The sequence below is a fragment of the Microtus ochrogaster genome, unplaced genomic scaffold (genome assembly GCF_000317375.1).
Source record: "Microtus ochrogaster isolate Prairie Vole_2 unplaced genomic scaffold, MicOch1.0 UNK69, whole genome shotgun sequence".
Taxonomy (NCBI): Eukaryota; Metazoa; Chordata; class Mammalia; order Rodentia; family Cricetidae; genus Microtus; species Microtus ochrogaster.
In genome coordinates this window covers 1,559,360-1,578,743 of record NW_004949167.1, presented here as the reverse complement: position 1 = coordinate 1,578,743, position 19,384 = coordinate 1,559,360, and the positions used below count along the sequence as shown (strand labels likewise).

At 49.3% G+C, this 19,384-nt stretch overlaps 1 protein-coding gene across 3 annotated transcripts in view; it reads left to right on the top strand.

Moving 5' to 3' along the window:
* The window catches only part of Kdm4a (lysine demethylase 4A), a 45,028-nt gene that overhangs the window by 9,920 nt on the left and 15,724 nt on the right, over positions 1-19,384 (top strand). For all 3 annotated transcript variants that reach the window (XM_005370057.3, XM_026777489.1, XM_013354803.2), the window contains exons 4-12: positions 1,714-1,828; positions 3,162-3,355; positions 4,836-4,885; positions 5,947-6,050; positions 6,366-6,503; positions 7,083-7,327; positions 7,874-8,073; positions 9,037-9,407; positions 18,548-18,668. In XM_005370057.3, coding sequence (XP_005370114.1) covers positions 1,714-1,828; positions 3,162-3,355; positions 4,836-4,885; positions 5,947-6,050; positions 6,366-6,503; positions 7,083-7,327; positions 7,874-8,073; positions 9,037-9,407; positions 18,548-18,668 — 1,538 coding nt within the window. The remainder of the gene's footprint in view (positions 1-1,713; positions 1,829-3,161; positions 3,356-4,835; positions 4,886-5,946; positions 6,051-6,365; positions 6,504-7,082; positions 7,328-7,873; positions 8,074-9,036; positions 9,408-18,547; positions 18,669-19,384) is intronic.

Sequence of the window (19,384 nt, the reverse complement as noted above, 5' to 3'; positions counted from 1 at the left end):
CTCTCACGCAAGCTTTTCACCACTGAGCTACATTCCCACCCTCTACCCTAATATATTAAAAGCTTTTTGTCCCTTATTTCTGTCGTCGGTAAGTAATTTTCTTGAGTACTGTTTTCAGTGCCCCCGTTATCTGTTGCGGGTTAGACTCCCTAGAGGATGCTGGAAAGACAGCAGCAAGGGTGAGCTGTTAGGAGCAGTTTCCTTGCTGTTGGTGCATCCACGCTGCCGCTCGCTATATCCCGGAGGGCTGGGTTGGTGTGGGGTGTGGCTGGATTTTTGTCTTTGGTTTTTGTGTTTGTAAGCTCATCCTCTTGCGTCACTCCAGAATCTGCAGGGTGCAGCACCCTCTCCAGAGGGTGAGGATATTGTGTTCCTAAGGGAGAGTGGGTCCTCATCTGTGCCTGTGACCTTCCCCCAGCTTCCTCCTGTCCAGGGCCTCCAGAGGGAAATGCTGTGTGTTAGATCTGCCTGGAGTTCACTGTAACCCAGGTAACCCAGGCTGGCTCTGACTCACATGGTGATTCTATCTGATCTCCTGAGTGTGCAAATGGGGCTGCTTTAGGGCTTAGAAGGCCAAGATTGTTTGCTTGTTTGTTTTATAAAGCAGAACAAATATAGATCTATTAAAGAAAAGTGGGGAGAAAGGGAGAAATATGATTTTAAATTTTAAACTTATTATTTTATATATAAGGGTGTTTGCAGGCATGTTTGCTTGTTTACCAAGTAGTAGCCAAAGCCAGAAGAGGGCGTCAGATTCCATGGAAGCTGAGTTAGAGAGGGCTGTGGGCCACCATGTGGTGCTGGGAGCCAAAGGAGGAGCAGCCAGTGCTCTTAACTACTCATCTTGCTTGCCTTGACGATTGCTTTTTGGTTTTTCTTTTCTATTTTGGTTTTTCGAGACAAGGTTTCTCTGTAGCTTTGGAGCCTGTCCTGGAACTAGCTCTGTATAGACCAGGATGGTCTCGAACTTGACCTCACGGACCTGCCTTTGCTTCCCGGGTGCTGGGAAGAAGGCGTGCGCCACCACCACCCAGCAGTAGTACTTGTTCTTAACTGCTGAGCCTTCTCTTCAGCCCAGTTGTTTTTTTTTTTTTGTTTTGTTTGTTTGTTTGTTTTTTTTTTTTTTAATGAGTTGGTGTCTCCTGAACAGGATGACCTTGTTTTGATTCTTCAAGAGGTTGCAGGCGTGTGCCACCACGCCTAGTTTTAAGCAGAGCTTTGTGTTTGCTAGGCAAACGCCGGGACCAACTGAGACGTGTTCCGAGTCTTGTGTGTTGTTCTTTTGAAATGACCCTGGACTAGTGGCTTGTATCTTACAGTTGATAATACCTGATAACCTTATCCTCCCTGTCCTGGTTACCTTTCTGTCGCTGTGATAAAGCACTGTGACCAGACATCTTATTAAAGAGGTGTTTAATTGGGCTTATGGTTTCAGAGGGTTAGAGTTCAGGGTGGCAGAGCGAAGGCGTGTGGCAGGGACAGCTGGGAATGGACATTTCAGATGACAAGAGGGGTCAGAGAGCACACTGGGGAATGGACAGAGGCTCTGGAGGCTCCCAAGCTGCCCCCCAGGGACACACTTCCTCCAGTAAGGCCATACTTTATAATCCTTCCCAGTTCTACCAACTGGGGCCAACTATTCAAATATGGGGCCATCCTCATTCAAACCACCACATCTGTAAGTGATTAACATCTTTATTTTATTTTTGAAAGGTACTGTACCCCACGATATAGTGAATTTGAAGAACTTGAGCGTAAATACTGGAAAAACCTCACATTCAATCCTCCCATCTACGGTGCAGATGTGAATGGTACTCTCTATGAAAAGGTGAGACCACGAAGACCCCCTATAGTGTTTGCCGGGCACACAGTAGGTACCCTGACGGGCACACAGTAGGTGCTTCGCTGCTGGTGAAAGGGCAGATGAACAGGCCAATGCTCCTCCACTGTCTTGCTGTCCTCTGATCCTCCTTGCAGGTCTGCACGTGACTGAATTTTGAAGTCTCGCACTCTGCATGTGAATTGGGTGCTGTGGTGTCCTTTTCAAGACTTGTGCATAGTCTGTGGGTGGTAGCTGATGAGTTCTTGAAAGGGGGGTAGATCATAGAAAATGAGGCTTTGGGAGAGGGAGCAGTGTGGTTTCTGCAGGAAGAAGCTCTGACTAATCAAATGAAAAGGTGGGGACGGAAAAGGAGAAGTATATTTGGATCTCAGAACTCTCCGGTGAGATTCTGCAATAGGAGCTATTTTAACCGCTTTTCCTGGCTTGGTGTGTAGTGCTTTTTTGGGCTAACAAATTGCCTTACTATGGTAGAAGGGGGACTGTTTGGGTCTGTCTTTGGGAGAATGAAAAAGCCTATAATGCTTTTCAGGGATTATCTCAGATCGACTTTAATACCAAGTTTGTTGATGTCAGCGTGGATGGTGGGGCGTCACTTGTGGCAGGTGACAAGATGGTGAAGGGACAGGTCCAGAGGGAAGTGGGTGCCAAGGTGCACATGGAAGGACACATGGGGGTGGAGAGCGGAGAAGGTGATGGCTGCAGGGCACAGCAATCCAGAACCGGCCTAGAAGAGGGGCTCCGAGATGCCCATAGGATGTAGGGAAAGGATGTGGTCAGGGCGACTTTGAGAGCAGCTCGGTTCTCTCCACAGTGTGGGTTCTGAGCATTGACTCAGGCCATCAGGCTTGATGGCCTTTTTGCTGGCACTTAACTATTTTTAAATTTTACTTCATTTTTTTTTCAACTTCTGTCTTTTGTTTTTTAATTTTACCTACAAACCTTCCATCCATCCGCCTATCCATCATCCTTCCTTCTCCCCACCCCCTTTTTTTCTAGACAGGGTCTAACTATGTATACCTGGCTGCCTAGAACTTGCTATGTAGACCAGGCTGGTCTCAGACTCATAGAGATCCCCCTGCCTCTGCCTCTTGAGTGCACGGATTAAAGGTGTGCGCTTCCATGCCTGGCTATCTATCTATTTCGGATGTGGTGGTTCTGATGTGCCACATTTTAGTCAGCTGTGACAGCTCACCCGAGGCCCCCACATTTTAGTCAGCAGTGACAGCTCTCCCGAGGTCCCCACGTTTTAGTCAGCAGTGACAGCTCCCCCGAGGCTCCTACATTTAAATGTGTGTCCTGGCTGCTCTTTCCTCGGCAGCATGTTGATGAGTGGAATATCGGCCGGCTGAAGACCATCCTGGACCTGGTGGAAAAGGAGAGTGGCATTACCATTGAGGGCGTGAACACCCCATACCTGTACTTTGGCATGTGGAAGACATCGTTCGCCTGGCATACAGAAGACATGGATTTGTACAGCATCAATTACCTGCATTTCGGAGAGCCCAAGTCTTGGTAAAATCAGCCTGTAGTTAGGGCCTCCTTCCATTAGCACAGGCCTGCTGACTTTTCTTTTTTAATAGAATTTATTTGTTTATTTTATGTGCGTTGGTGTTTTTTTAAAAATATTTTTTAGATTCATTTAATAAACTTTATTTTATGTGCATTGGTGTGAAGGTGTCAGATCCCCTGCAACTGGATCTTCAGACAGTTGTGAGCTTCCATGTGGGTGCTGGGAATTGAACCCAGGTCCTCTGGAAAAGCAGACAGTACTCTTAACCACTGAGCCATCTCTCCAGCCCTGTGCATTGGTGTTTTGCCATGGGTGTTGGAACTGGAGTTACAGTTGTGAGCTTCCATGTGGGTGCTGGGAATTGAACCCGGGTCTTCTGGAAGAGCAGACAATGCTCTTAACCTCTGAGCCATCTCTCCAGCCCCCGAATTTTTTTTTTTTTTTTTTGCTTTTTGAGACAGTTTTTTTATGTAGCATAGCCATGGTTGTCCTGGAACTCTGTAGATCAGTCTGGCCTTGAACTCAAAAGATTCACCTGCTTCTGCCTTCCAAGATCGTGGGATCCAAGGCGTGCACCACTGTGTCCAGTTCCTGGGGAATTTGTTAAATTTACCCTTCGCATGTTTGGAAGATTTCCTTGCTGATGGAAAAGGGATTTGGTGTGCAGCAAATGAAGCTGTGGCTGAGCATGTTCCTGCTTTCCTCGTCTTAGGGGGACACTAACTGGCTCCGTGTCCTGTGTGCTGGCGTGTCTCTCACTCTCGGCCTTTTAGTGGAGGCTCGGCCAGTGACAGCAGTGCTGCTTGTGGGAGGTCCTCAGCCTGCGATAGCCTAGGCAGAACACACCGAAGCAGAAACGTGACAGACAGGGCGGTGAAGGAAAAGCCCCCAGGAAGGTCCCCAGGAGGACACGCAGGCCGGCTGGGGACAGAGAAGGCTTTAGAATACGAGACCTAGGCCGAGGCCTGGAAAGAAAGAGGGCAGAGCTGGGTGGAATGGAGGAGGTCGGCATAGCAGCGGGAATGGGGGACACAGGCTTGACTTGCACGCTCCAAGCTCTTGGATTGACAGAGGCTACGTGTGCTTAGAAGTCCAGTTTGGTGGAACTCACCTCTAATCCAGTACTAGGGAGACAGAGACTGGCAGGTCTCTGAATTTGAGGCTAGCATGATCTACATATCGAGTTCCAGGCTAGACAGGGCTGCGTAGTGAGTTCTTGTCTCAACCTCCCCTATTTTTAGCTGGCACATAGTGATTGTACATATTTATGGGCCATAGTGGCATATTTCAGTACATGTACGCGATGGATAGCAGTCAGGCTGGGTGTTTGGCATACCCATCAACCTCAAACATTTGTTTGTTTCTTTGGACTGGGAACCCTCAGGATCTTGTGTTTCCTTCGAGGTTTTTGTGAATGAGAGCAAGTCCCTCACCTCCTTCCCTTGTCTTCTGCTAGTGTCTGATGCTATCATGTGATTGCAGGTATTCTGTTCCACCTGAGCATGGGAAACGCCTGGAACGTCTTGCCAAAGGTACTGCATCCCCTCCAGATACAGGATCAGCCTTCTCCAGTCTAGCTCCCTGCCCTGAAGCATCCCTTCTCTGTTTTCAGATGACCTGTGACCTTTTGCAGGCCTACGGTGGGGTGGGGTGTGTGAGCTCAGCTCCCAGATCCACCTTAGTGGACAGGCCAGTCTGAGCCTTTCCCAGTCTGTCTGAGGAGTTCTCGGTCCTTTTCCTACTCACTGTGTCTTCATCTCCCCCAACCTCAACCAGGAGGTGACTTGGTCAGATTCTCCTCCCCAAGTTCCTTCCCAGTGTGAAAGCCCAAATTGTGTTGTGTTTAGGTGTATGTGTGGGTGTGTGTGTGTGTGTGAGAGAGAGAGATCCTGAGTAATCAAACTGTAGATATGCTGTGCTACCTTCGGGAGACTGGGGGTGCTGTCTCAGTCTTCAGGGCCTGGAGAAGCTCGGAAGTAGCTCTCAGCTCTGTGAACTAAGGTGGCTTGAGTATCTGAGAGCTGCAGAGTCTGATTACCCAGGTACCCTCCACCTGGGAGGGCGGGGCTCCCCACAGGGCTCGCTCCATTTGGAACTGGTGCAGCATTAGCACCACTTTTTTTTCTTGCTTCCTTTTTTTCCCTATTTATTTATTTATTTGTCCAGGCATGGTGGCTCATGCCTTCAATCCCAGTAGAGGCAGACTGATCTCTGCAAGTCCCTGGCTACACAGTCACAACCCCCACCCCCAATTTTTTGTTTTTGTTTGTTCACTATAATTTTAATATTCATGCTTGAGTGTGCTGTATATCTGTTCGAGTACCATTTGTGGACCCCAGAAGAGGGTGTGGGAGTCCTTAGAGCTGGAGTTATAGGTGTTTGTGAGCTGTCCGCCGTGGGTGTTGGGAACCCAACTCTGCTCTGTAAGAGCAGTGAGTGCTTTTAACTGCTGAGCCAGCACTGTAGCCCCTCGCCCACCACTCACTCTGATGGCTGTCCTTATCATTCCTGAGATCTGCAGACGCAGTGACTTCAGGATCCCAAGCTTGGGCAGAGCCTCCTCTTAACTCAAACCCACCTTCCTCTCCAACAGGCTTTTTCCCAGGAAGCGCTCAGAGCTGTGAGGCCTTTCTGCGGCACAAGATGACCCTGATTTCCCCGTTAATGCTGAAGAAGTACGGCATTCCCTTCGACAAGGTGAGCCGCCTGTTCTCTTCAGAGAGGGCCACGGGCTGGCTCAGAAGCGCCCTCTCATCTTTGTTGGGCGGAGTTTCACTCCATCCTGTTCCCATCTCTAGGGTGGTGCTGTCCTGCTGCTGCGGGCGGCAGCTTTCACACACGGCATTAACTGGGAGGAATGGTTAGTTAGGCTCTTCACATGCATGCCGTTCAAGACCTGGCAGTGTTGACGTATCCTTGGTTGATTGGCTTAGTGGTAGCAAAGAAACACGCAGGAGCCCAGTTCTGGCCTCTGCCATGTGTGGTGGCTGCTCCAAATCTGCTTTTGTTCAGGTGACCCAAGAAGCTGGCGAGTTTATGATCACTTTCCCTTATGGTTACCATGCTGGCTTCAACCATGGCTTCAACTGTGCCGAGTCTACCAATTTTGCTACCCGTCGGTGGATCGAGTACGGCAAGCAAGCTGTGCTGGTAAGCCTTGACTTCTGTAACACCATGGCCAAAAATGACTGATTGAGGAAATTCTTCTCAAAACGTTTTTATTTTGAGCTGTTGGCAGCTGGAACAGTTGCTGGGAATATGTGGGAGTGTCAGCACTGTGTGTCCATGAAGGCTTTTTTTGTTTGTTTCACTCTTTAGCCCTGAACTCCCATTGTAGCCCAGGCTAGCTTCAAACTCTTGCCTCAGTCTCCTGTGCTTTGTTTATATGTGTGTATGTCACCATTTGTGGCTTTTTTCCCTTTAATTAAAAAAAAATAGCCAGGTGGTAGTGACACACGCCTTTAATCCCGGCACTTGGGAAGCAGAGGCAGGTGGATCTCTGAGCTCAAGGCCAGTCTGGTCTACAAGAGCTAGTTTCCAGGACAGGCTCCAAAGCTGTAGCAAAACCCTGTCTCAAAAAAATCAGAAAAAAAAAAAAATGTATTTGGTCCTATCCTGCCCCCAGCAGTGTGGTTTCGAACCTCCTAATGCTTTAATCTGCATAGAGGGTGGAGGCGGGAGGGAGAGGTAGTGCCCACAGGCGGCCTCACTCTTGCGCTCCTTTGGCAGTGCTCCTGCAGAAAGGACATGGTGAAGATCTCCATGGACGTGTTTGTGAGGAGGTTCCAGCCCGAGCGCTACAAACTCTGGAAAGCTGGGAAGGACAACACCATTATCGACCACACTCTGCCCACTCCAGAAGCTGCCGAGTTTCTGAAGGACAGTGGACTGTCCCCAAGAACTGGGGATGAGGAGTGCCCAGAGGAGGACATGGAAGGGGTCGAGCAGGGAGAGGAGGGAGATGTGAAGAGAAGGTACTGGGCAGGCTTGTGGGTGGGCGTGGGAGAAGGAGGCGGCCGCCACAGTTTGAGTATTCTGTGCCGTTTGCACTGCATACAGGCAGGTCTTGAAAAGGCTTTGGAAGCCATAGCGCTGATGACCCCAGAGCTTCCTTGTGGTCTTTGCTAAGGAATGAGGGTAGTGAGCCTGGGCTGTGCCCAGAGGCAGTTCTCCTCAGTGTCCCCTAAGTATCTTTTGAAAGAAACACGGTGGTAGGCGCTAGAGTCACCAGCTCGGGAATAAGGAGTGACATCTCTTATTGGGGTCTGAGCTAGAGGACTGTGCACATATGGGAAAGATGGGAGGGACATTGTGGGGCTGCCTGGTCTAGGCCAGGTAGCCCACCAGGTATTCTGCATGCCCCATCTCGGTCCTCATAGTAGGTGTCCAAGGTGGGCAGTAGTGTCTACACTATCCAGCTGATGGACGGGGCTGGGCTTTGGATTGTGTGTCGGTATGTGTGAATGCGTTGGGGGAATGGGTGAACATAGGGGCTCTAGAAGGTTTGCCTTCTCTTGCAGCCTGGCCAAGCACCGAATAGGGACAAAGCGACACCGAGTCTGTCTTGAAATACCACAGGAGGTGAGCCAGAGTGAGCTCTTCCCCAAGGAAGAGCTGAGTTCTGGACAATATGAGCTGACGGAGTGCCAGGCCACCCTCGCCCCGGTGAGACCCACCCACAGCTCCGTGCGGCAAGTTGAGGATGGCCTTCCTTTTCCAGGTGAGCTGACAGTGCTGGTTTATCCACAGCCCTAACTGACACCTGTCTGTTGGAGGGTCAGTGTTGGATTGAGTTGCAGGGTCAGTGAAACGTGAAAGTCAGGTCTGTGAGCGTCAGGTTGTGAGCAGGCTTGTACTGGAATGTGAGAAGCATTTTGCTTAGGGGCACGTAGTTTAGCCAGACAGAGAGGACAAGGCTCAAGGAAACAGCAAAGACCAAAGGCTTCCGTGAAGTTGATTTTAGCAATATGAGGTGGGCAGGTGTGGCCAGGGCATCTCCGTGAGGAAGAGCCAGGCCAGCCCTGGTGATGGGAAGCTCTGTCTCTGGGAGCCCTTGGTGCTTTCCTCCGAATTTGATATGGGTTGGAAGGACGGATGCCGTGTGTGGCCAGGCTGGATAAGAGAGGTGGGATACCATAAGGATGCTCCGTTTTATTTCTATCTATTATTTAAAACTTTAGTTATGGGGCCAAGTAATTGTAGCAGTTGAGTGGCAGGGGCAGGTGGATCTTTTGAGAGTTTGAGGCCAGCCTAGTTTACATATCGAGTTCCAGGACAGCCAGGACTACACAGTGAGAATCTGTCTCAAAAAATGGGGGGTGGGTGGGGAAGAACAATAACAAAGGTTTGTTTATTATTGCATGTGCTTTATGTATATATGAGCTCTCCTGTCTATCCGTGTGTGTGTGTGTGTGTGTGTGTGTGTGTGCGCGCGCTTTGGAATACGGCTGGCTCTTAGCAGGTTTCTTTGCACTTTTGCAGCTGGGCTTCTGCTGTGCCCACAGGCCTGGTAAGGAACAGCAGCAGCCCTTGCTCATAGCCCTACCATGTGTGAGTTGTAGTAACTTACAGCCAGGACTTGGGTTTGAGTCCCTGGCCTCACGGTGGCTGGTCGGTTGTTAGACTTTGCCGTCCTGCTTTCAACAAGGACGCTGGCTCTGCCTGATGTGCACCTGTGTTTCAGATTACTCTGACCCCACTGAAGTCAAATTTGAAGAGCTGAAGAATGTCAAACTGGAAGAGGAGGATGAGGAGGACGAGCCTGAAGCAGCCGCGCTGGACCTCTCTGTGAATCCTGCATCCATGGGAGGACGCATTGTCTTCTCGGGTTCCAAAAAGAAACCCTCTTCCAGCCTGGGCTCCAGTTCATCTCAGGATTCAGTTTCTTCAGATTCTGAAACCAGCGAGTCTGTCTCTTGCCAAGGCCAGGAGACAACAGGAGTTCTCACTGTGCACAGCTATGCCAGAGGGGATGGCCGGACCGCCACAGGAGAGCCGAGTGTGAAGAAGAAGCGCAGCGCCCCACGAAGCATCAGTGAGCAGGAGCTGGCAGAGGTACAGGCTCTGCAGTGGTGTGGGAGGCCACTGCCCTGCAAGGCATCCTGTGGAGGAGGGGCCTGTGAGGGTGCAGGTGCTGCAGCTGTGTGAGAGGCTCCCTCTGTCCCGTCTTGCATCTGCTGCCTGAATTGATTGTGTCAGAATGCCAGGTGATGTTCCCTGTCTTCCCTTTCCTCTGTGCTGTGTTTGACTGCTGATCCAGAGGACCCCATCTCAGCCGCAGCATCAGGGACAGTGCAGTGCAAATCCTAAGCTTGGTCGGATGTGCTGATGTGCTGGGAGCCCTTCCTCTGACTCCTTGCCTAGAGCAGGAAGGTTTGAATGTCATGGTTGCAGCCCAGATGTTTGGGATTTGAGACTAGGTGGCATCTTAGTCACTGTTTAGTGCGTGAAGAGACACCGTGACCAAGGCAACTCTTTTAAATACTTACGAAAGAACGCATTTAATTGGGACTTTCTTACAGTTCCAGAGATTTGATCCTCTGTCACGACAGGAAGCATGGCAATAGCTGTGGCAGATATGGTGTTGGAAAATAGTTGAGCTTCATCCTGATCTGCAGGCAGACTGGGAGACAGCTGGGTTTAACATGGAAACCTCAAAGCCTATTTCCAGTGACATACTTCCTCCAGGTCTCACCCCCAATCCTTTCAAATATCTCCACTCCCTTTTGACCACTCAGACCACCACAGTGGCCTTTCTCACCCTGATATCCAGGGGCATTTTCTTTTTAGGCGTTTTCATTCCTCTGTGGAATCATTGCTAGATCTTCCTTCTGGAGACCAGGACGAGTTCCCAAAGCCGTATGTGGATGTGTTTGTTCAGGCCTCCTCCTAGTACCCACTGTTACCAGAACCTCTGTTTTCTTCCTTTGAATATTGTGGTTCCTGGCAGGTCGGCCATGCTGAGAGGATTCCTATTGGCTGTAGCTGATTCACCTCATTCCCTGGCCTCACAGCTGGTATGGTCCAGATAACAGTCGGAGTCAAGGGCAGCAGGCTGGGCCTCACAGCTGCCGTGGTCCAGATTACAGTCAGGGTAAAGGGTGGCGAGTTTTACCTGTAGCCCCAGCACAGGGAGGTGGAGGTAGGAGCAGGCCTTCATGGTCATCCTTAGCTGCGAGATGCATTTGAGACCAGCTTGGGCTATATTAGACCCCGTCTTACAAAAACAATAAAAAGGGCCTGGTGAGCTGGGTTAATAGGTAAAGGTGCCTGCCACCAGGCCTAATGGCCTGAATTCTGCTTTTGAGCCCACCTAGTAGAAGGAGAGGTCCACCTGCTGAAGTTGTTTCTGACCTCCACATGTGTGCTGTGGATACCTGAGTGACTGCATTCCTTCCCCTAAACTTGTTAGAGTAAGAGCTCACTGGGCAGCCTTGCCTGACCTTGAACTCACAGAGACCACCTGACTTTCTGTTCTTCATATTAAGTAACTCATTGGCCTGGATGTCTTTGAAAAATAGGAGGAATGCTCCCTGACTTTGCTGTCACCGTTGCATGTGGGCCATGTTTTTTGATCTTCCATATATGGTCCAGGTTTCCCTAGTGTTGCCTTTTGTCCCTTATCCTTTAAAAAAAATAATTTATTTTAAATTGTGTGTATGTGTGTGATCTTTGTGGTTTTTGTACAAGTGAGAGGCCAGAGGTGTTGGGTTGCCTTGGAACTGGGCACAGGGGAGTGAACAGCCTGACCTGGAGCTGGGGTCTGAATTTGGTCCACCCTAGCAGTGGTCATGCCCTGGAGCTGGGGACTGAATTTGGTCCACCCTAGCAGCGGTCATGCCTTGGAGCTGGGGACTGAGTTTGGTCCACCCTAGCAGCAGTCATGCCCTGGAGCTGGGGACTGAGTTTGGTCCACCCTAGCAGCGGTCATGCTCTTGGCTTCGGAGACATCTCTACCGCTTTGTTCTTTCTGATAGGATTGTGAATTTTTTCCCAGGATTTATTTGGGAGGAGAGTGTTGCATGTGTGTGTATGTATGTGATGTGTGGGTAACTACATACCGACATGTGTGGGGGTCAGAGCACAACTTTGAGGAGTCTGTTCTTGACTTCCACTTGGGTAGGTTCTTTGGCTGCTGCTCTGTGCTTCAGGCCACGTGACCTGAGAACTTCTGGGTAGTTGTGTTGCTGCCTCCCATCTTGCTTTAGGCATGTTGTGATTACAGATGCCTGCAGATTATAGGGTTGGAACTCAGGTCGTCAGGTTTGTGTGGCCAGCGCTTTTACCTGATGAGTCTTCTCACTGGTCCTTGGATCTTGCTGTTTGATGTAGCCCAGGCAGGCCTTGAACTCCTGCTTCAGCCTCATACACGTCACCCCTTCGTTTTAAAACTAGGACAAATCTCACTAAGGTTCTCACTAAGTTGCTTAGATTGGCCAGAGCTCACTGTAGCCATGATCTCAAGATCCTCTAGCCCTGAGATTGGCCAGAGCTCACTGTAGCCATGATCTCAAGATCCTCTAGCCCTGGCCTGCTAAGTGCTGGGACCACAGCTGTCACCATCTCCCATGTTTCTTGTCTTTTTCTTTTTTAAAGGAACACTTTGATTTTTATTTAAAAAAATTTTTTTTTGCTTTGGCTGTGAGCCTGGCTACACAGCAAACCCATCTCGCAAGACAAAAGCACCACAATTTTTTTTCAGTTATTGATTTTGTGGGTTACTTGTACGTATTGTGGGCACGTGTGTGCTGTGGCACACAAGTGGAGGTGAGCGCACAACAGAAGGGACTTGGTTCTCTTTCTTCCTCTACTGTGTGGATCCCCAGCTCCAAACTCACAGGTTGTCTGGCTCGCTGGTAGTGCCCCTCCCCGCTGAGCCATTTCACGGTGCTCACTCCTCTTGTCTTCCAGTACCCAGATAATTCTCACTACTTCCTCTGAGTGTCAGGACTCATTTTCTGTAGACTTCCTATATGCATCTCATAGTGATTGCAGGCTAATGAATTAATAACCGCCATGCTTCCTTCCTGTGGTTTTGACCGCTGCTCTCTGTACCCCTAGTGCAGCACCCACCACTGCTCTCTGTATCCCCAATGCAGCACCACAAGAGAACGCTTTTCAGCTTGGAAACCATCTAACCCATGCAGCTGCCGCCTTGTTATTCTTCCTCACAAGCCCTTGGGTGCCAATCTGCCCTGCTGTGGCACAGCAGTTCACCCCGTCTGTCCTCTGCTTGCGGAATTCTGACTTCCTGGTAATCACTGTCCAAAGAGTAGCTAGCAAATATCAAAGATGTAATGGATACTAAATATTTTATGAACATCGTTCAGTCTATTACTGTAAATTTTACTGGAGGTTTTTAGTGCCATTTTTATTTTTATTTTTGGAGAGAGCCTGTAGCTAGCCAATAAATACTAGCCATCTTTTTTTCTTCCTATATTTGATAGCAATTAAGTGATGGATTAAAAGAAATTGGGTTAGATGCCATTTTGTTATCAGTTAATATGATTGAACAAAGTTACTTTTTTTAACCTGTGGGCAAATGGTCCTGCTCCTCTTTTACTTTCAAATAGATGGATGACCTAGGGCTAGGCAGTCCTGGATGTCTGCAGGCCCTGGAAGGAACAAAGCATTGCCCAAGCTCCCATATGGTAAGATTGCAGACTAGCATGTATTCCCCCTGCAGAAGGCAGATTGCAACTCACTGATGCATACTGAGCATCCATGGCATGGACAGAAGCCAAGAAAGATGTCTTTGCCATCATAATCCACAGGGTAGGGAGGCTTCTCTTTAGGAGCCTCTCAGTCCTGCTGGAAAGCCCGAGTGCTTTCAACTTCCTTTTCATTTCTTTGTGGATTCTCTGTCGTACTGATTCCTTACTATGCTCTGTCAGTGTGTGCTGGCAGCTTTGAGTGCTTAAGTTCTCCAAAAATGACCCACCTGCTCACTTAACCTTTGTAGTCATTTGGGCCTGTGTTCTGTGGGCCAGGACTGCCCTCCAGGACCTCCAACACGCCTTGAGAGATGAATATGGACAGAGAGGAGCATATGGTTTCAGCACTGGGTGATGGTGAGCACTGTAGCTCCCATTGGAAGAGCTGGCAGCCTAGCAGGGCTGAAGGAGTTCAGGATGTGAAGGAGACTTTCGGCTCAACCTTGAAGTTTGGAGGAATACACCAGGTAGACAGAACGAGACTCGAGCAAGAGTCTGGGAGAGGAGAGTTTTCCATTCTCTTCATGGTTGATAGCTTACTCCAAGGTCAGGCATGATGGGTCTGCAGGCTGTGCCTGGAGACTGGAACTTCATGATCTACCCAGAGGTGTACAAAGATGGAGCATGAGGGTGCTTGTCATGCAGATCTGACCTCATGTACCTGCCTGGCCTGCTTCATTCTGCTTTTATTGCTTTCAAGCCAGATGCCATGGAACTTCTTCCTCCGTCCCCTCCCTCTATCCCTCCCTCCCTCCCTCTCTTTGTTATTTCTCTTTCTTTTGGGTCTCAACCATGTATCGCTGGCTAGCCTGGAACTCACTATGTAGACCAGGCTGTCATTGAACTCACAGAGATCCCCCTACCTCTGCCTCCCTAGTGCTGAGATTAAAGGACTGTGCCACCACACCCAGCTTACATTTACCTATCCTACTCCATGAAAGGATTTAAAGAAGAAAAGTTCTCAGTGGTGGTGCATGCCAGCACTCAGCAGGTGGATCTCTCTGAGTTCGAGGCCAACCTGGTCTCTATAGAGTGAGTTCTAGGATGGTCACAGCTATACAGAGAAACCCCATCTCGAAAAACCAACCCCTTCCCTACCTCTGAAAAAAAGCATCTTGGGAACCTGGGTTTGAGAGGTGGTGAAAGTGGAGCTGACCGTGGTGACAGGGTGGGGCCAGAAGTGCACCCGAGTTTCTGGAACGTGGGAACCCTGACTGGGAGACAGGATGACCCGACAGGTAGCACAGCTTAGACAACTCAGGCTTGGCTTGATTTCCTGGAGTGGCAAGGGCATCATCTGTGCAAGACAGAGATTCAGAGACAACTGCAGGATTTTTAGTGTTTGTGAGTGAGACGGGGGCATGTTGTGCGCCATGTTTGTGACGTAGGCTAAGGAAGGGAGCAAGGGGCATATCGGCTGGGCATGTCGGGCATGCGGGCATACAGGGAGTCACTGGAAGGTCGTCAGAGAGCATGCACCACTCCAGGAGCCGGGGAAGTATGTGCCTACAACTCCGTGTTGTTAGAGGAGGAGACAAATTTCTAAACTGAGTGGTGGTGCAGCCTTTAAAATCCCAGTACTTGGGAGGTAGAGGCAGGTATATCTCAGTCAGACCTGGTCTACAGAAGCCCTGCCATGGAAAAATAAAATAAAAAAAAAAAAAGAAAAGAAATTTCTAGACTCTGGTACCCAGGTTTATTGCAGGCAGGGGCCTGGAATGTTCTGCACAAGGTTCCTGACCCTCTTTGGTGCTGTTGCTGTATGTGCCTTAGTGATTATATTGGTCCTGCCCGGATAATCTAGGATAATCCCCCTACTTTTAAGTCATCTGGTTATCAGTCTTAATTCTCCTTTGTCATATTAACATGGCACGTTCATAGGTTAGGTTGTGGACACTCTGTCTGCTACATATCTTTTTTTTTTTTTGAGACAGTGTTTCTCTGTGTAGCCCTGACTGTCCTGGAACTTGCTGTGTAGACCAGGCTGGCCTTGAACTCACCTCTCTCTGTCTCCCTGCCACCCAGCGGCAGGTCTTACTATCTCCATTTACCTTCTTTTCCCTCTGGCTGTAGTCATGCTTAGATGGCCCACTAAGATCACAGAGGCCACTCCCTTCTCAGGTTAATTTTCTTTCTCTTGTTCCTCTCCAAGGTGGGCTGAGACAAGATTCTTCCCTGTTCCTACTGTCTGCCTGGATGAATAGGCCACAAGTCTAGAGATTCCGGTGGCCATGTGTTCTGTGTTCCCTCTGCTCTTGTCAGCAGTCCGAGCTCTGTGGGACTTGTTTGCAGCACCTCCTGTGGAGCCTTCGCAGCTCTGTCCGAGGCTGCGTTGCCTTCCTGTGCTGCCTTCTCTTTATCCTACTGCTTAAGCCTGCTCCTCGGTCGGTTGGCCTTCCACCAGAGTTTGCAGCTGCTCCCATGATTGTAGCTCTGTTTTGGTTTTCATTTGAGATGTGAGTCTCACTGTATTATCCAGGCTGACCTCTATCTTGCGGCTTTAAGTGATCCTTCTGCCTCAGTCTCCCAAGTAGAATGACAAGTATGTGCCACAAAACATAGCCATGGTCTTAATTTTGAACCTATGCTGAGGAGTCTCGGGTGCACAGTTTCTGGCTGACTTCTCTTCTAACTCTGGTCTGCATTTCTTAATGCCACACATCCCATGATTAACGAGTAAGGCTCCTAGATGCGTGTTGTGGCACACTGTATGTTTAACTGTGTGTTGTCATTGTCTTTATCCAGGTGAGCAGTCTTAGCTGCCTTTCACCCCCTAATCCATTCTAGCTTCCTTCTTTAAAAAAAGATTTGTTTATTCCTGCAGGCCAGAAGAGGGCACCAGATCTCATTATAGACAGTTGTGAACCACCATGTGGTTGCTGGGAATTGAACTCAGAACCTCTGGAAGAGTAGCCAATGCTCTTAACCTCTGAGCCATCTCTCCAGCCCCCGTCTAGAGTCTTTACTCTGTCTGGTTTCTTTATTCTCATTGCATTTCTCTCTAGTCTCTGCCACTTGCCTGTCACTGAGATGCGCTCAAAGTAGGAAGTTAGCAGAATATTGTGAATCTTATGATGAATTATAAATTTAATTTATAATGAAATTTTGCCTGTATAGGCAATTTAAAAATGCACAGAATTAGGTCATTCACAGGAAAATAGTGTTTTAAGAAATTAAACTAGAATTTCTCCCAAAAAGTGAAATCTGGTGCTGGAGGGGTGGCTCAGTGGTTAAGAGCACTGGCTGCTTTGTAGAGGACCAGGCTCATTTCCCAGCAACCACATGGTGGCTCACAGCCATCGGTAACTCCAGTTCCAGAGGCTCTGATGCTCTCTCCTGACCTGGGTACCCGGTGGGCATGCGGTGCCCAGTCTCAAGCGCTGCAAGCACTTATATACATAAAACAAAATAAGTATTAAAAATGGTGAAATCTCACTCATTTGAAAGTTGTGAATCACAGGACAGGGGACGTGACTCAGTTGGTAGAGTGTACTCACGATTCTCTCCCTAGCCCTGCTTCAATGCATACAGTGGAACGTACCTGTGCAACCCCAACACTTAGGAGGTGCAGGTAGGAAGAGCAGGAATTCAGGGTTATCCTCAACTACATAGGAGTTTAATGCTAGCCTGGGATACATAAGAGTTTATCTCAAACTAAACAGAACACACAGAACCCCCCAAAGAAGCATGCGGACCAAAGAGAGGCTGTTTGGGTGGAGGAGACGGTACCAGTGTCGGCTGTCGAGGGCCTTCCTCACCTGCTGTTCTGTGACACAGGGTTAAGTCTGGCCTGTGCATGCTCTGCACCGTGGTGCCCGTTGTACACTGGAGAACCGCTGCTTTGGGCGCACTGTGTAGTTCGCCTCCTTCCTGTATGTTCCATGCACCTTCTACTCAGGAGACTAGATCCTGCCCTGTCACCTCCTCCATTCCCAAGAGGCCTTTGCTTGTGGAAGGTGCCCAGTCAGCAGCTGTCGAGTGAATGGTCTCAGGACACTGTCCTGTCGAGAAACTTGTATTTGTTTTCTCTTGAGATCCCATGTGCTTTTGTTAAGCTCTGAGATGCTTTGTATTCCATGGGCTCAGGACGCCTCTGAAGTGACCCAGCAGTGCCCCCCCCTTTGTAGATCTGAGGCATTAGTTTAGTCAGTGTTGGAAAGTGGCCGACTGCTAGGCCTCATTTCCTCGCTTAATGGTTTTGCCAAGCCTGTGTCTCATAATGTCAGTACAACCAACTTTTAAGTATGTTGATTAAAAAGAAATGCATGGAGTAATCGTCAGGCCTGTACATCTTAGACCTAATTATGTTTGCTCGGGCATGATGCAAATGTGGTATCAAATCAACCTTCCCTTGGCATCTAGGCCAGAGGGCAGACATGCTCTGCCTTGGCTGGTGCTCTTTCTTGGAGAAGAGGAAACTCACCTCATTCGGGTGTTAGCAGCAGTGGCGCCGAGAATGCAGATCTCAGCAGGGTGGAAGGTGGAGCTTGAGTGGACTGCTGGCCTTGCAATGGCCTAGGAGCCCTCATCCTGTTGTCTTCTAGGTTCTCAGTGTGGATGGCCCTGCTGCCCAGTACATGCACGGTAACACATGCTCACCTCCCAAGGAAAGGGGCACTTTGGCTCGCCCATCTGATGGCCTCGGATGTTTCATAGCAGGGACCTTAAAGTGTGTGTGTGGGGGGTTCCTGCTTGTCCTCTAGTTCAGACATCTTCTGAGAAGGCCAGGAAGCAAGACATAAACAGATTTTTGCCCTAAAATTCTAAAATACACGAGTACAGACTAGTTACCTGACATTCTGGCTTATGCTTTGTTTTTTGTTTTGTTTTTTTTTTTTGAGACAGGATTTCTTCATGTACCTCTGGTTGTCATGGAACTCACTTTGTAGACCAGGCTGGCCTCGAACTCACAGAGATCCACCTGCCTCTGCTTCCCGAGTGCTGGGATTAAAGGCGTGCGCCACCACCGCCCGGTTGTGTTTTTTGAATCGCTTTAAATTTTTATTTTATTTTACACATGTGAGTGTTTAGCCTCTAAATATGTCTGGGCACCACATGTATACAGTACTTGAGAATACAGAAGAGGGTGTTGAATTCCCTGGAACTGGAGCTTAAGGTGGTTGTGAGCTGCCGTGTAGGTGTCAGAAATAGAATCCAGGTCCTCTGGAAGATCAGCCAATGCTTTTAACTATTGAGCCATCTCCCCAGCCCTAAGACGGTGTGCGTGTGTGTGTTTGTGTTCATTCAGTTTTATGTTTCTTTCCTATATCACTCCCCTCCCCTTCCCTTTCCCCCAGTCCTCCGTCCCTCCCTCCCTCTCTCCCTCCCTCCTGTTTTTGAGATGCTGAACTGCATATGTAGCCCACGCTGCCTTAGTCTCTGACCTCACACTTCAGCCTCCCGAGCGGTAAGATTTACAGGTGTATGTCATCATAACTCCCTCCGGTTTCATCACCGAGCTCATGTCCCTTGTTTGCTCAGGTTGCGGATGAGTACATGCTTTCCCTGGAGGAGAATAAGAAGACCAAGGGTCGCCGCCAGCCCTTAAGCAAGCTCCCGCGCCATCACCCGCTCGTGCTGCAGGAGTGTGGCAGTGATGATGGTGAGTTTCGTCTCTGCTCTCCACGAGAAGGACACAGTTTACCACAGTGAGCCTTGCTGTCTCAGGGCGTCAGAGGGCAGTGGTGAGCGAGGGCCCATGGCTATTAGCTCTTCTCTCAGGTAACCAGGCAGAGACTAGGACTTCCGTTTGTGCTGGTTTGTGACTGTGTTTTCTTCGCTATCAGTTCAAGATCGGTGGATTGTGCCACACACAGGGTGATTATGTGTAGGTTCTTTCCCTTCTTCAACCAGGAGGTGCAAGACTGATTTTTCAGGATAGGAAATTCCTCCAGTGTTGCCAAGCCCTGTGCTGAATGTGTGCATACAAAGCAGGCTAAGATTGTCCATGCCCTCAAGATGGTCACAGAGTAGTGGGGGGGACAGGTAAGAAGATGTAAAGAAAGACTCGTGTCGCATGAGTACACAACAGAGAGGAAGAATGGGAGCACCGGTGCAGAGGAACTGTCATCAGCTCAGCGTGGCTCAAGTTCAGGGCCATGGCTACAGATTGAAAAGAGCTGGAGGAGCCAAATGGGAGTGAGGCTGGGTGTACAACCCCACCCGTGAGCCTACTGAGGCTTTTCTCACAGGCATTTGGAGCCAGGGAAGTGTTTCTAGCAGGATAGCAGCACACAGGTTGGCGTTAGGAGGGCTGCTCCTAGACCAGCTGGGCTAGGGTACTGGTGGCAGGGACTGGAGAAGTGGAAGCAGGGAGAG